The sequence below is a fragment of the Odontomachus brunneus genome, unplaced genomic scaffold (genome assembly GCF_010583005.1).
Source record: "Odontomachus brunneus isolate Ranch 3 - 2012 unplaced genomic scaffold, Obru_v1 Obru_scaffold_108, whole genome shotgun sequence".
Taxonomy (NCBI): domain Eukaryota; kingdom Metazoa; phylum Arthropoda; class Insecta; order Hymenoptera; family Formicidae; genus Odontomachus; species Odontomachus brunneus.
This window is the reverse complement of record NW_022639558.1, coordinates 311,805-325,936: the sequence shown is the minus strand read 5'-3', so window position 1 is coordinate 325,936 and position 14,132 is coordinate 311,805. Positions and strand designations below refer to the sequence as shown.

The window sequence follows — 14,132 nt, the reverse complement described above, 5'->3', positions numbered from 1 at the left end:
ATATTACTGATAAAATGAAAAACCCGACATTGTATATCTAAGCATTGTATACGAAATGCCTAGATATTATATATAAAAAAATAAGAATTCTGTAGAACGGTTAGGTATTCTATATAATATTTAAGCTCCACACAATGCAGGTAAAATATACACATACATTTTTAATAAAAACACGAATAACTGTCTATACGACTACGACTAGTTGTGCGAAGGAACAAAGCATATTCACACGGTAATGTCACTGTTGTTTGATTCTGTCTTCCTTGGCTTATACAGTTACTAGAAAGGGTTGAAGTGATCCTGGTTCCTGCCTCTTAAAGACCTACAAACGGATAGACGAATAATTCGAAGGATTCAAAGTTAGTAAAACCGACAGACGTTTTAATTTCAAGAGCACGTGTAATCGCGATTACTTTATTATGCGTATCTGCAAACGCGTACGCTAAAATACACATTTAAACGTTCTTTTCGTTTGAACGCGTAATGTGGAGCTCTAATGCAAACGAAACTCGGTAGACTCGGTATATTCGGCGCGTCTCGAGGGGCTCTTCGTCGACGGACACCTTCGCCGTCAATATTCCGGCGTAACACACCTCCTCCCCCGGCCGCACCGAGTAATCCCCGGCGAGGGGCTGCGAATTAACGCGAGATATACGGCGCGAGCGATGCGCCACGGTGCGCCGCCATGCAGTTTCGTTATGCGGCCGCGCGTCATGCCAGAACGCGCGCGCACTCGCGCGCTGCGCTCCGCCGAGCGCATGTGCGCGCGACGCGCGTGTGTACAATCAAACATTGTTCATGATTTAGTCAAATATTGGCCGGATACACAGGTTTGTAGTGCCTCTCTCACGGTGTATATCTGCCCCGTGTATCATGTCGAATAATCCGCGGGAGATTGCGCCTTCGCGTGTCCGCCCGTTAACTAAGACTCGTTTACGGCGAGCGAGCAAGCGTACGGGCGCGATGGCGCACTCGTGACAGCTTTCAGATATATATATATATACATATATATATTTACACATACACCCATATACAAATATATATACACATATACATATACAAATATATATACACATATACATATATAAATATAAATAAATAAATAAATATATATATATATATATATATATATACACATACATATACAACCAGGTCGCCAGAGCACCATCACCTTATCGCCCACGATAATCCCCCGACGTTGGCCGAAGCCGTGTGTGCGTTATGTATGTGCGAGCTGTGCCAGCCGACTCTCCGCGCACACGACATTAGCATGAACGCATATGGTCGCCGCAGCGCGGTGAGATACACAACAGCCCGCCGACCTGCCACGATCTCTCGCGGGTTTGCGTTTCCTAGATCGCGGCTCGCGAATCGCACAGATCAGGGAAATCACTCGGCGTATTCACTGAGACATTCATTCGCGACCTCGCGATACCCGAATATTTAAAGCGCACGGAGAAATCGCGTCGTATTCGCCGATATCAGTGTCTCAACTCCGCGTTGGAAAAACGAAAATATATGTACTTTCTGTAGGATCCACTTTTACATTTCGTGATAAAGAACGCGAGGTCATTTAATGCTAAAGTCCTAAACGTCCAAAAATTACGTAAACTCGAAACATTTTATTCTGCACATCTTTATTTGCTCATAACTTCCAGAAAAATGATCGAAATTTAATTATTTTTCTTTTTAATTAAAATATCGAAAAATATGGATCTATAAAGTGTATCGAGGAATATGAATCTATGAAGTAATAAAAAATGGCGCAACTAATAAAAGATAAAAACTGTTTTTTAATTCATTTTGGTCTATAAGGCTTAGATCTTTTTTGTTTTACGTAGGAAGATGTATGGATTACCTATTGGTAAAACAGAAATTCAAAAATGACAATTTTGTGGGTTAGTAATTTTATTCTTGCATAACTATGATTAGTGGAAAAAAAAATAAAAAGAAATATCCAACACGTAGAAACTTTAACGCGCACAACTGCGTACTTTAAGGGCTTTGTTGAGATACATAGAATTATGATAGGTATTATATTGAGAATCTCGACGTGCATGACGTGAGTGGGAGATAAGATAATGAAAACATGTCTAAATTCATTCGTCAGCTACGTTCTAGGAAAATCAATAACTTACCGGAAGAAATTCCAAAAATATAATGGTAAATATATTATCGGTTTAAGTAGCGGCAACTATTCGTCTATGATAATTATCGAAATGAGCGATGGAGGACGCGATTCTTTTCATTCATACTTCAAAAGCAAAACAACCGCGGTGAGACGATTTTAACGAAAACTCTCTGTGTATAAACACACGGAATGAATTTTATAGCAAATATTACCGTGAATTTTTTAACCGAATTTGATCGACATCTTGCAGCAACTGACTCTCTTTTTATTTCATATGTGCTATTAATATATTCTAGGAGATTTATATATATTCTCAGATATGCTAAAAAATTTGCTACGTTTTTCTAGTAAAATTTACTAACTCCTCAGTAAGATAGATCTTATTGATGATCTATTCCGTAGCAAAATTGAAAAGAATTTATGTGACAAAAGAGACTATAATACTATCTTTAAGAACAGAAGGACTTATTCGTATATGCATTTATACAAGTTGCACTTTGCTGCAGAAATGTTGGTTTCATGATACTCCTAATTTGGTCAAATTTATTGTGACACTCCGAAAGAGATAGAACGTTGTTCCATAGAAATCGGTCTTTTCCGAACTTCTTAAGCATCGATTACGTAACGATTAATTAATCACGTCGAATCGGCATTTCCGGCTTTCACCTGGGATTACGGATTATGTGGAGTCGCGCGCGGTAAATCGACATTGAACGGGCGGATTGCATATACAGATTAGGAAATTTACACAAGATACTCGATCGCACTTGGCCAACAAAAAGCTTAAGGTCAATGAGTATAGATCGTGGAGTGTGCTCTCGCACAAATGTCCCCGGAATCGAAGTTAAATATTATTATACCGACGGCGAAACGCGCGCGCCGCCGCCGTCGCCGCGCTTAATAAATGCGTGCGGCCGAACACTACCATATCAGGCGATCGATACGTGGCAGATCTCTTGAAAAAGAGAGAACTATGATCGTAGGTTTAATTCGAGTCAGTAGTCAGCTCCCGCATTCCATTTTCGATAAAAAAATACGTATGGATCGTTGAGAAACAGGAATAAGATAAAGAATGATTAACGCACGTACTGCACGTGTGAGTAATCCGTAGTTTCAACGAGTTCACCCTCCACGACACGAATGTGTGCTCGAGATCTGGGCGAAATAGTGAATTTGGAGTTACGATAATATATGAAAACACGCGTACGATCCCGGCATGTTATTATCGGCGCAAATTTTTGAGGTTCTCCCCGCCGGCAAAGACACCGCCGTCACACACGTGCTACCTCATCTATATCTTGTTTTTCATCTTATCCTTCACGTCCAAACACGTACGTATACACGCACATGTCTTTGCGTTATCGTAAACGAAATCAGTAGACACGACACTATCAATAGACGAATTCTTTTTTTACTCGCCATCAGTAGAAGATTGTCCGAAAAGCCCGTTGTCAATGGTGCTTCAATTAAATCACACGCACTACGTAAAACCGACACTGGGGATATCGACCGCGTATATTTTCCCCTAGCGTGAACTCGTGAGAAGTAGAAAGAGTTCCATGTGAAAAATTCTTCATCTTTCTAGAATCTTCATCTTGTTAGAAGAGACACATGATCGTTGAAATCGTCGAGCTCGACGCTTGAGACTCTTCGCTTTTCGTGTTTTCACTCATGAAAAAAAAGTAGAATGATCGCTAATCTGGAGTCGTAATTAATCAATTGATTACACGACTGATGATAACTGCAACCAATACGCCATAGTTTCGAATTTAATTCAGCGGTTAGACATCTCTTTCACAAGATTCCAGTGTTCTGAAATGGACGGAATAAAAAAAAAAAACGAGGAAGGGTACACGAGAATAAATATTTAAATTCGCGCTATTCACTGTACGCGCTCTATCTGTGCTGAAAGTAACGTACTCGAGAGAGAAAGAGAGAGAGAGAAAGAGAGAGAGAGAAAAAAATGTGTGTCACCCAGACAAACACAGCGCCAGTGTATGATAATTAATTAAGAGTCGCGTGTAACACAGCGACAGATTACGATAAGAATTTCCAATTTCACATACAACATCGTAAATTATATTGGACACATTTCAGTGTACGCACAGCGTGATAAAGACACTCGAAGATGCCACTGCTAATCGCAGATAAATGTCGCAATGATCGCGATTTGCTCGACGAATTATCCGGCGTTGTTGTGTTTGAGACATTTGTCATTTGAAGAAACGAATTTAATGAATTTAGTGCGGCACTGCAGCGCTGTAATGTCGCTTTTGCTCTATCAAAAGTAACAATTAATGCGACTGTTTACATATCATTAGCATATGAAGCACACTCGGCATTCAATACATTTTAATTAAATTTCACCGCGAAATCATCGCACGATAAAAACATAATGCCGCGATTGTACTTTCGCCGCGTCTATCTCCGTGTCGGGAGAATCTGTCGAATAAAATACGCACGGCTCGCGTTCGCAATACGTTCGGTTTCGCAAACAACGTTCCCGTGAGGGGACGAAGAAGAGTCGCAGGGAGGAGGAGAACGATGGCGTCCAAAAGAAACAGCGGTGTTTAGTTTTCGTAGAAATACGTGGATTTATTGAAACATTTACATCCTTATCTTGTCGATTCGTCGCTTCTCTCACTCTCACTCGTTTTCTCTAACAACGGCGCAATTTCTTTCTGTCGTAGTACAATACTCCAAGCAAATCCAGTGACCCAATAAACAGCTGACGGAATGATGGGCTTAAATCAAATCACACGCCCAAATAGCAAATCATAGCAACGATTCGATCTTTGTATACTCAGGGTCTCTCTCTCTCTCTTGATGTCAAGAGACAGTTGTTTAATTGAAAATTACTTCATCACTAGCGCGACGTGTTTACAAGCCCACTGTGGAGCCCATTCTCACGTGATTCGCCTTCTGGGTCTGCGCTTTGATTTTGGTCTATCGCTCCACCACTTGTACATTAGCTCGAGGGTCTGCCTAGAACACCGCTAACTGTGATTTTCTTTTTAACCTACGAGCCGCCTATTCATATCCTACTCGTCCTTTCGTGCCTGGCTCATTCACTCGCTCATTCACTCGCCCATTCACTCACTCGTTCTCTCTCTCTCTCTCTCTCTCTCTCTCTCTCTCTCTCTCTCTCTCTGTTTCTCTCTCTCTCACCCTGTTGTCATTCGATCACTCGAATCGGGCGAATGACGACATTGTCGAACGGGTGGGTAGGGAGCAGGTTTGATCGAGAACGACGCCGAAGAATTGAAGGTACAGAGGTAATCAGATATTGAAATCGGTATAATTTCGCTGCTATAATACATTCTTTCCTTTCGAGAAATGTACACTTCTCACGAGGGACGCGGATGCACGCGTCTCTCACGAGTACAACGCGCGTAGAGATCATGTTCGTGTATTTACATCATTGAAATCCGAGCCCACACCGCTAAATTATTAATTATTTATCGATCTTTTGAATCCCAGACCCGGCAATACCACGCACACGACGACGATGGTGATAAAAGTCTCTTTCTCTCCCTCTCTCTCACATACACTCATACACATATACTCTTCCTTCTTCTCTCTCTCTCTCTTTCTTTCTCTCTCTCCCTCTCTCTCTCCCCCCCTTTCTCCCTCTCTCTCGCTTTCGAGAAAACGGCGTGAAACTGTCAAAGGGACAGTGAAAGCGTGTAAATATGAGATTTCGTAATTTCGAGATTAGCATTTCGCGTATGTCCTAGCTCGAGAAGCCCTCCTTACAGGAGGATTCGCTTCCTCCTTTACTTCGTTCTCTCTTCGATCGATGCATTCTCGAGAGTAGGAGCTCGATTGTGATCATCTCGCGAGAGAATTTCCCGAGTCGTCGGCCCCGCTCGTTGCAAAATCTTTGCCAACCTTTTCATGCTTTACGGGAGAAATTGTACTTGTATATGTTTGTTCTTTTTTGGTGTTTTCTTTTTCATTTAATTGTCTCACTTAAAGAGGAGTTCTCTCGGTTTATCTCGCGAGCGTCACACAATTGTGCCCTCATATCTGCGAGACATTAACGAGGACAATTTGATACAATTCGGAACAAGAAAAAAGCAATCGAAAGATGAAACAGGCAAAGTCGAGTGAGATGTGTTCGATTGACGAATAATGATTGTGAATATGCACGCTTGCTATGTCTCTTACATGTTTCATTCGCCAATACACTTTGTCTAACGCTGCTGGAAAGTTAAAAAAAAATTCGTGTCCGTGATATAGAAATGCAGTTACGACGCGGTGGTGGTAATAATGGCGATGATTATAATAATGATGATAATAACAATAATAATTAGTGACCATCCACGACGCATGGTTCCTTATTTACACAAGTTTATACGAAGTTCGACACGTGTTTCAAACACATTCTCTCTCTCTCTCTCATATCTCGATACTCGATTCCAGCAGAGATTTTCGAATTCACGACTCTAATTTTAACGGCCAAAAGTGACGCGAGTCATTTCCTGTAGACGTAAAGTATTCGCTTTTCTATTTACGTGTGTAAAACTGTGTGAATCTTTCTAAAAAAAAAACAACTGTTTCATTGCGCGCTACACGTCTGAGAAATTTGTTCGAGGACGGTCCAGATTCATCGGACCGATTCGAGGAGTAGCGTTAAGCTTAACGAGAAAGTTAGACAGCGGCGCGTAAAAAAAATGACACGTTCGCGAGAGAATCGAGGGAAATCGCGCGCCATTATCCGAGCTTCCCAAAAGTCCGTCAATGAAAGCGGCCGGAGAGATTTCACTTTCCACCTCCGATCGAAGTGCAACGCACAGCATTTGTATGCGACGACGTCGGCGGCGGCGACGGCGACGACGACGGTGACGGCGACGGTGACGGTAAAAGCTTTCGTGAATTTCATATTCATAGGCTGGAGTAGTTCGCCTGCTGCGAATATACCGGTGAGTTACGTGACCAATAACACGCAGTTTTACGTGGAGTTGTCGCAAGACCCGTCACACACGCGCTCGCTTTTGCACCGGTCGCGTTAATTGCGGAGTTCTTTCGCCTTCTGCTTTTTCCCCTTCTCTCTCTTTTTTTTACCCACCCTCTTGTTCCATCCAACGACACAACTTACAGCCGTTTGATTATCTTGACTTAGCCCTCTGCACTCGAATGTTGACTCGCGGAAATGGCAACGTACGACATTCGCGACACGCGCAACGACGTTACCGTGCAAACTCCGCGTCATTCGGCGTCGTCCGTCGCGCAGGCTCTCGTTCCTCCGGCGAGAAACCGAGTAATATGCCGTACGCATTTCAGTGTGACGATTATAACGATCTAATGCCGCCGATTATTCAGTCGCCTTGATGACAATCGGGGAGAAGAAGTCTCGCGAGTGTCGTCGCCGAAGATATCATCTTTATCGCTGAGACTTTCGCTTTCTGGCAAAATATTCCGCGATCGCAGGGAGAGATTCAATTAAGTCGTATCGAAGGGAATTGCCTGATCCGACACTCTGCGACATATTTCCGGGGGAATTCGCGCGCAATGTGCCGGCAAACGTCGCGTCGTATTGTTTGCAAATCTAAACGTGAATCGCCTTCACCACGAATACGGAATATCACATGACACTATTCTTCGTCAGTCTGCAAAACGTGAATACGTGTGCAACGGTTGAAAAAAAGCTTTGCTTTTGAAATATATATGATGCGAGATACCGCGTGTCTCTCTCTCTCTTTCTCACTCTCTCTCTGACACACACATTCACACACACACATAATCTTTCTCTCTCTCTCTCTCTGACTCTCTCCATTCTCTCATTCATGCTCATGCTCCGTTATACGTATATACCTAACATAATGTATCGTTAAAGATTCCATTTATATATATATATCTATATATATATTTATATATATAGCTCTTTTTAACATTGTTTTTAATATTGTACATTATATGCGTTACAGCATACGTACAGTATATATATACAGTATACATATGAGACTATACATACAGTATATATATACAGAGTATACGACTATCTACAGGTATTATACAAAAACGCGGGTCGTGTCCCGCGCGACGCACTTAACCGGATCAATTATTTCATCGACGTTAATTTCTCGATGCACGCGCGCGAGCGTGCCTGGGGAATGTGAAAAAAAAAGGAAATGTACAAAAATCGTGACACGTGGATGATACAAGGACGTGTGTTTATGTGTATGTGTGTGTGTGTGTGTATTAATGTGTGTCGGTGTGCGCGCGAACGCGGCTGCTGTATGCTCGAATAACGATGATACTAATAATAATAATAATAATAATAATAATAATAATAATAATAATAATAATAATAATCATGATATAACGCGCCCTCGCGGGGCACGCGCGCGCGAGCACGTTCATTAATTTATATTTATCTTCACGAATATTATCACATTTTTCGCTCTTGCGCTCACCGCTCTCACTTTTTACCTGGCACTGTTTTGCGAGGCTTACGCCGCCCCCTTCTCGCCGCGACACAGCGCACCCCCATCGACGGGGGTGCATTTTTTCAACTTGCTAATCGAGGCTTCCGAGGCACCGGTCCATCGTCGGTGGGCCAGTCGTAATGATAATGAATCTCGCGAAGCGTCGTCAGACGCCGTCCTAAGCGACGCTGTCAACGACGTCAATTACTGGATATGGGATGTGCAAGTGTCTCTGACATTCTCTGATACCAAAGCTGCTGTACGATCTCGGGATTTCGGGCGATTGCGATACGGAAAGTCGTGCGAAACGATTCCCGTGCTTAATTCAACCTCGCGTAACCACACATTGGAAAATAAATTAATAAATAGCACGTCGTACAACACGCGCGTTGTCATTATTGCAGAAATTGATTTTAATCAACGAACCTCTCTCTCGCGGGCGTTAATGCTTCACGCAGCCGTTATTCGGCGACATCGAAATGCGCAATTCGGCGCGGTTACGCGCGAATAATCCCGAGTGTCGCCAAAGTCGCTCGATAACGCGAACGCGAGTGTACAATAACTGCAATTACAGTTAAACGGCGAATTGGCAAACGCTCTATGTAATTCACGTTCTGCGTAATTTACGCGTCGCTTGTTTGCGCAAGATATTAGAAGAAACGACAACGCACAATGCAGCGTGGAAAAGCTGCACGAGTCGCGGAACAGAGGAGAAGAGTGCGAAACGCAGTTTCGCGGCAAAAATTCACGACGTCTTCAGCGCGAGGCGACGATAAGCGGAGAGAACGTTATCATCGTCGTTTCCCTTTCAAGTGGCGATAGAAAACTGAACTCGACTGAAGAATCCTTGCGCGACCCAGCACGCGATACGCGTTAATAAATGTGGCAATAATTGTACGATGGTAAACAATACTCGAGGTGCAGCGAGATCGAGATCAACGACCGCACTCTAATGGAGAGCGCCACGTCGAGGAGCGGCTCGATAATTCCGCAGGAATCTCCGCTATCGGGATCGATATCGCGGCGATCGTATTCCGGCGAATTTACACAATTGAAGAATTAATATCAATTTGTCGGACTAGGGGCGGTATCTTGGGACTCCTCGACTCGAAAACAACGACACTCGACGGCACTCTCAAAAAAGACGAGCGCTGCCGAGTGATCCTGACGCGATAATGCGCGCCAAGTAAAACTTACGACACGCGAAAGATGCAAGCTGTGTATCGCGTCAAAGTACATACCGACGACGACGTCACGCTCGAGCTCGGCGTATCGCGAAAAACTCTTAGCTAGGTTCAGCGGAATCGCGCGATTGCGCTCGCGGCACGATAAACGCGAGAACAGCGTGATTCAGTGTGCTCGATTATTCAGAGAGACGTTCCCGTCTCTCCGACACCTTCCCGTCGTGAAATTGCACGACGTCCAATTCGCCGGACGCGCGTGATAACAAGGCGATAACATTCCGAAGGGAGACGCGACAGTCGATCGTTGAGGGACTACGGGAGAAAAATCGAGGCTTCTCTTCCAGCGCGAGAGCGCGAAAGACAGTAATGAATTTCCCTGGCCTTTATCACGGCCGTTGTTTGCAATTGTACTCGACGAGCGACGCTCACCGATCCATTTGTTTGAGCGGCAACTTGACAGCTGAATTGGTTGGTTTACTCGAGAACTAATTATCGCGCGCGACTAATCGAGACTAGACGATACAGATATTTGTTTGGTTCATGAGGGAAACAGAAAATTTGTTAGGAAAAGCCGGCTCGGTGACAGAGACGGGTTTGGCTTGCACATCCCTATTTCCAGTAATCGGTCCCATCAGGGCGCGACAAGCAAAGTAGATAGCGACTTTCAGAAGTAGAAGACAACGTGTCAAACCGTGATTCTTCTCCCAAGACGATGAACCGCGCGATCGAACGGTAACAACACCCCCGAGGCGAAGCCTGCTGATGGAAAGATACCTCCAGGTAGCCACGCGTCTACCGTCTGTAGACAACGGTACTCTCCTCCTCCTCGTCCTCGTTCTCGTCGTCGTACTCGTTGTCGTCGTCGGGCGGCCAGCAGGCGACGGTGGCGTCGACGACGTCATCGTCGTCGTCGTCGTCGTCATCGTCGTCGTGAGACCCGTGACGACGGCCGACGCGTCTACGCGACATCCGCGGCAACGAGGCCGAGAAGGTCGAGGAGATGGTCGTCGCAGACGACGACGTCGGCCTCGCGCTGCTCGTCGTCGTCGTGGTCGCGGATAGATCGGGCGTCGGGGGTGGCATAGGTGCGCCTCCGGAGGCGGCGGTGGCGACGTAAGCCGCGGCGGCAGCAACTCAGGCCAAAGCGTAGGGGTGGGTAGCGTGATGTCACAAGCCCGGCGCCGCGGTGGCGACGGCAGGCGGCGGCGGCGCGCTCGTAGTGGCCACGCTGGTTACGTGATGGTAGAGCGGACTCTGATAGTATTCCTGATGATGATGATTCGTCATGTGCATGGGCCCGGCGCCGTTAGTGCCGGCGTGCATGCCGTTATGATGATGATGGCCAGGCGGCGCCGAGTGCGCGTGCGGGTGATGCGGCGAGCCGAAGTTGGCGTAGCTCTGATGCAGCTCGTACATCTTCATCTCGGGCGGCTTGGTATCCTGTGCGCCGGGCGAGGTGCCGGTCGTGTCGCGCGGCAGTAACCTGTTGATGCTGAAGGGATGACTGGTAGCCGTGTAGAGTGGCTCCTGCTTGAGGCTACCGGTCATACCGTGATGCAGGCTACCGCTGTCGGACAAAAGGGTCTGGTGCAAGCTGCGATTCACCATGGCGGACAGCTCGTCGTGAGCGGCGCCGAGCTCGGGCCCAAGGAGGCCGCCTATGTCCGTGGTGTCGCTCTTGAGGACGGTGTGATGTTGATGCAGGCCCGCCGTGTGGTGGTGATGGTGCGTGGAGACCAGTGAGTGCAGGTCCTTGTCATCCTGCTGCTGAGGGCCGCCGTGGTGGATGGAGCTGCCCGTTTTCTTCGAGCCCGGCGCACCCTCGTGAGTGGGCGGACTGTGCTGACCGGCGATAGTCGCGCCGGCAGCCGCGACCGCGGCCGCGGACACGTGATGCTGTTGGTGCTGTTGGTGCTTGTTGGTCTGCCTGGTCAGCTCCTTCTTCTCGTCCTTGAACCTCTTCTGCCGCCGCAGGTAACAGCCGTTCTCGAACATGTTACCGCTGTCCGGATGCAGCGTCCAGAAGGAGCCCTTGCCGGGCTTGTCAGGCGTGCGCGGCACTTTGACGAAGCAGTCGTTGAAGCTGAGCGAGTGTCTGATGGAGTTCTGCCAGCGCTGCTGATTCTGCCGATAAAACGGGAACAGGTCCATGATAAACTGGTAGATCTCGGACAACGTGAGCATCTTGCTGGGCGCGTTCTGTATCGCCATGGTGATGAGACTGATGTAAGAGTACGGTGGTTTCGCGTGCGTGTAGCTGCGTCGGTAGGACTTGTCGCTGCGCGCGCGTTGCAACGCCGAATTCGGCGAGTCCGGCTCGGACAGTGACAGCGGATCACGGCTGACACCGGCACCGCCGCCCGGTGTCAGCGGACCGTAGCCGACGGCGCTCATGCAAGCACCGCCGGCGCCCATGGAAGCACCACTGTAACCACCCATACCGCCGCCGCCCATCGACGCCATCCCCATGGCCGAGCTCATGCTGCTCATGTTGAAACCGCTGGCGCCCTGCGGGCTGCAACTGGGCCCGACTCCGACGCCCATCGTCATGCCCATCGACACGCAGCTGTTGATCGAGTTGATCGAGCTGTACGTGGGCGCCATACTGCCCATTCCGGACATCGCGGCGCTGGTCATGGCACCCGCATCGCTGTACAGCTTCTGCGACTGCAGCATGGTCATAGAGCTCACCGGCGCCGGGGTGGGCTGCTGCCGCGTCGTCGCTGTCAAACGGGAGTCATGAAAGCCGCGATACCACGGCTGCTGGCAGTCCGGTACTCCCTTAATTTTCCCACCCGGACGAGACCGGGCGAGATGCGGACGATCCGCTTGTAGCTCGGTGCTCGCGCGCTCGCGCGGCTCTCACCGCTCTCACAGTGTCTTGCCGCTGGTCAGGTATGTCAATGAATTGTTGTTGCGGGCGCACAGAACAGAAGCGACGGCGACTGCGATCGCAGTGGCCGCTTAGATATCCACCTCGCGTTTGCTGCGATTCACCAAGAATAGATTCACCGGGATTCCTGTTCTTGAGCGCGCGGCATGTCGCGACAACACTGAACGACACTGAATCGAACGGCAGAGAGAGCCTCCCTTTGCGCAACAAACCGGCCAAAGGCACCGTCTTTCCCCCCCGCGATGAAGAGAGTCGCAATGTCGGATCCTCGTCGGGAAAGCTCGCTCAGGGAGTTACTCTCCCGGGCACACACTGGACTGCGTCCACGTTCGTTTCCTCGCACCACGACGGCGACGTAACGAAGGGGAAAACGTCCTCTTCCTCCCGACGGTGCACAATGCGCGGTCCGTTTGTTCACGCTGAAGACGCGGAGGAACACTCGACGGGACGCGGACAAACGCGAGCGAGCGAGCGAGCGCGAAAGGGCTCACACCCCGCGGTAGATAGGGGTAATTGTTACTCGGACAACACAAGGACGCGGACGCGGACGCGACGCCGGCGATCACAAGGTAGTGTATGTCGGTAACGGGGAGGACAAGTGCGCGAAACAACAACCACCACCGGAGCCTGGACTCACACGGGCTCTCTCTTCGTCGACCGCGCGCGCGGTCAGTTATTTGATCGAGCGGGGCCTGTTTGAGACCACCTCACCTCACCACACCACTCCGCCTCGCTTCAACCTCGCTTCTCTCCTCTCTCTGTGTGCCGTATGGATGGAGGCCGGTTAGCGAGTGTACTCCGCTACTCTTGAGTCGGCGAGTCTTGTTCAAACACACCCCACCGTCGACCGTAGCTGCCGCGCCCGACGCTGCTGGTCCGCCAATCGTGTCTGGCTCTCCCTGGCAGTCGGATGGCACCCGACCAATCCGACGTGAACGTCGGTGTGCTCGTCGTCCCCTCGACCGACCTTTGAATCCGGACTGTGTGCACTTTGGCCTTCCCCTTTCCCCTCTTCTTGCGTTCTCCTTCCCCTCGTGCCCAGCCTTCTACCTTGGCGAGGCAGACCTCGGCGAAGGGCAACAGAATGGGACGCGCATGCACCGTGGCACCGTACTCCGCGGACGGGAATTGGCTTGCGCAATAAGGTCCGCGCGACGCCCGGTCGCCACCACGACGACTGCCGCCGTCGTGGTGGTGTGGTGTGGTGTGATGTGGTGTGGTGTGCCGTGCCAACCCGAGCCGCAGCGGTCGCGCCCGATCGCGCCCTGCCGCGCGAATGCCGCGGCTCGCTCGAGCCCGCTCTCTCCCTCATGTCATGTCAACTGTCGTCTGCCACGCGTTTGACAACCAGCCGGCCGCGGCCGAGGTCCTACGTGCGTGACGCGCCGCGTCTACGCGTGTATCTCTCTTTCTCTTTTCCTCTCTTTCTCTCTCTCTCTCTCTCTCTCTCTCTCTCTCTCTCTCTCTCTCTCTCTCTCTCTCTCTCTCTCTCT

General features: G+C 48.6%; 1 protein-coding gene and 1 long non-coding RNA gene across 2 annotated transcripts in view; one reads left to right on the top strand and one right to left on the bottom strand.

Annotated features, from left to right (window-relative positions):
* LOC116849234 overlaps positions 1–14,132 on the top strand; it is a 67,658-nt gene that overhangs the window by 33,400 nt on the left and 20,126 nt on the right. The gene's annotated exons all lie outside the window — the stretch shown is intronic.
* On the bottom strand, positions 4,701–14,116 carry LOC116849233 (silk gland factor 1-like). The gene has a single exon (XM_032826175.1). The coding sequence runs from the start codon at positions 12,426–12,428 to the stop codon at positions 10,914–10,916; it is 1,515 nt and encodes a 504-aa protein (XP_032682066.1). The 5' UTR covers positions 12,429–14,116; the 3' UTR covers positions 4,701–10,913.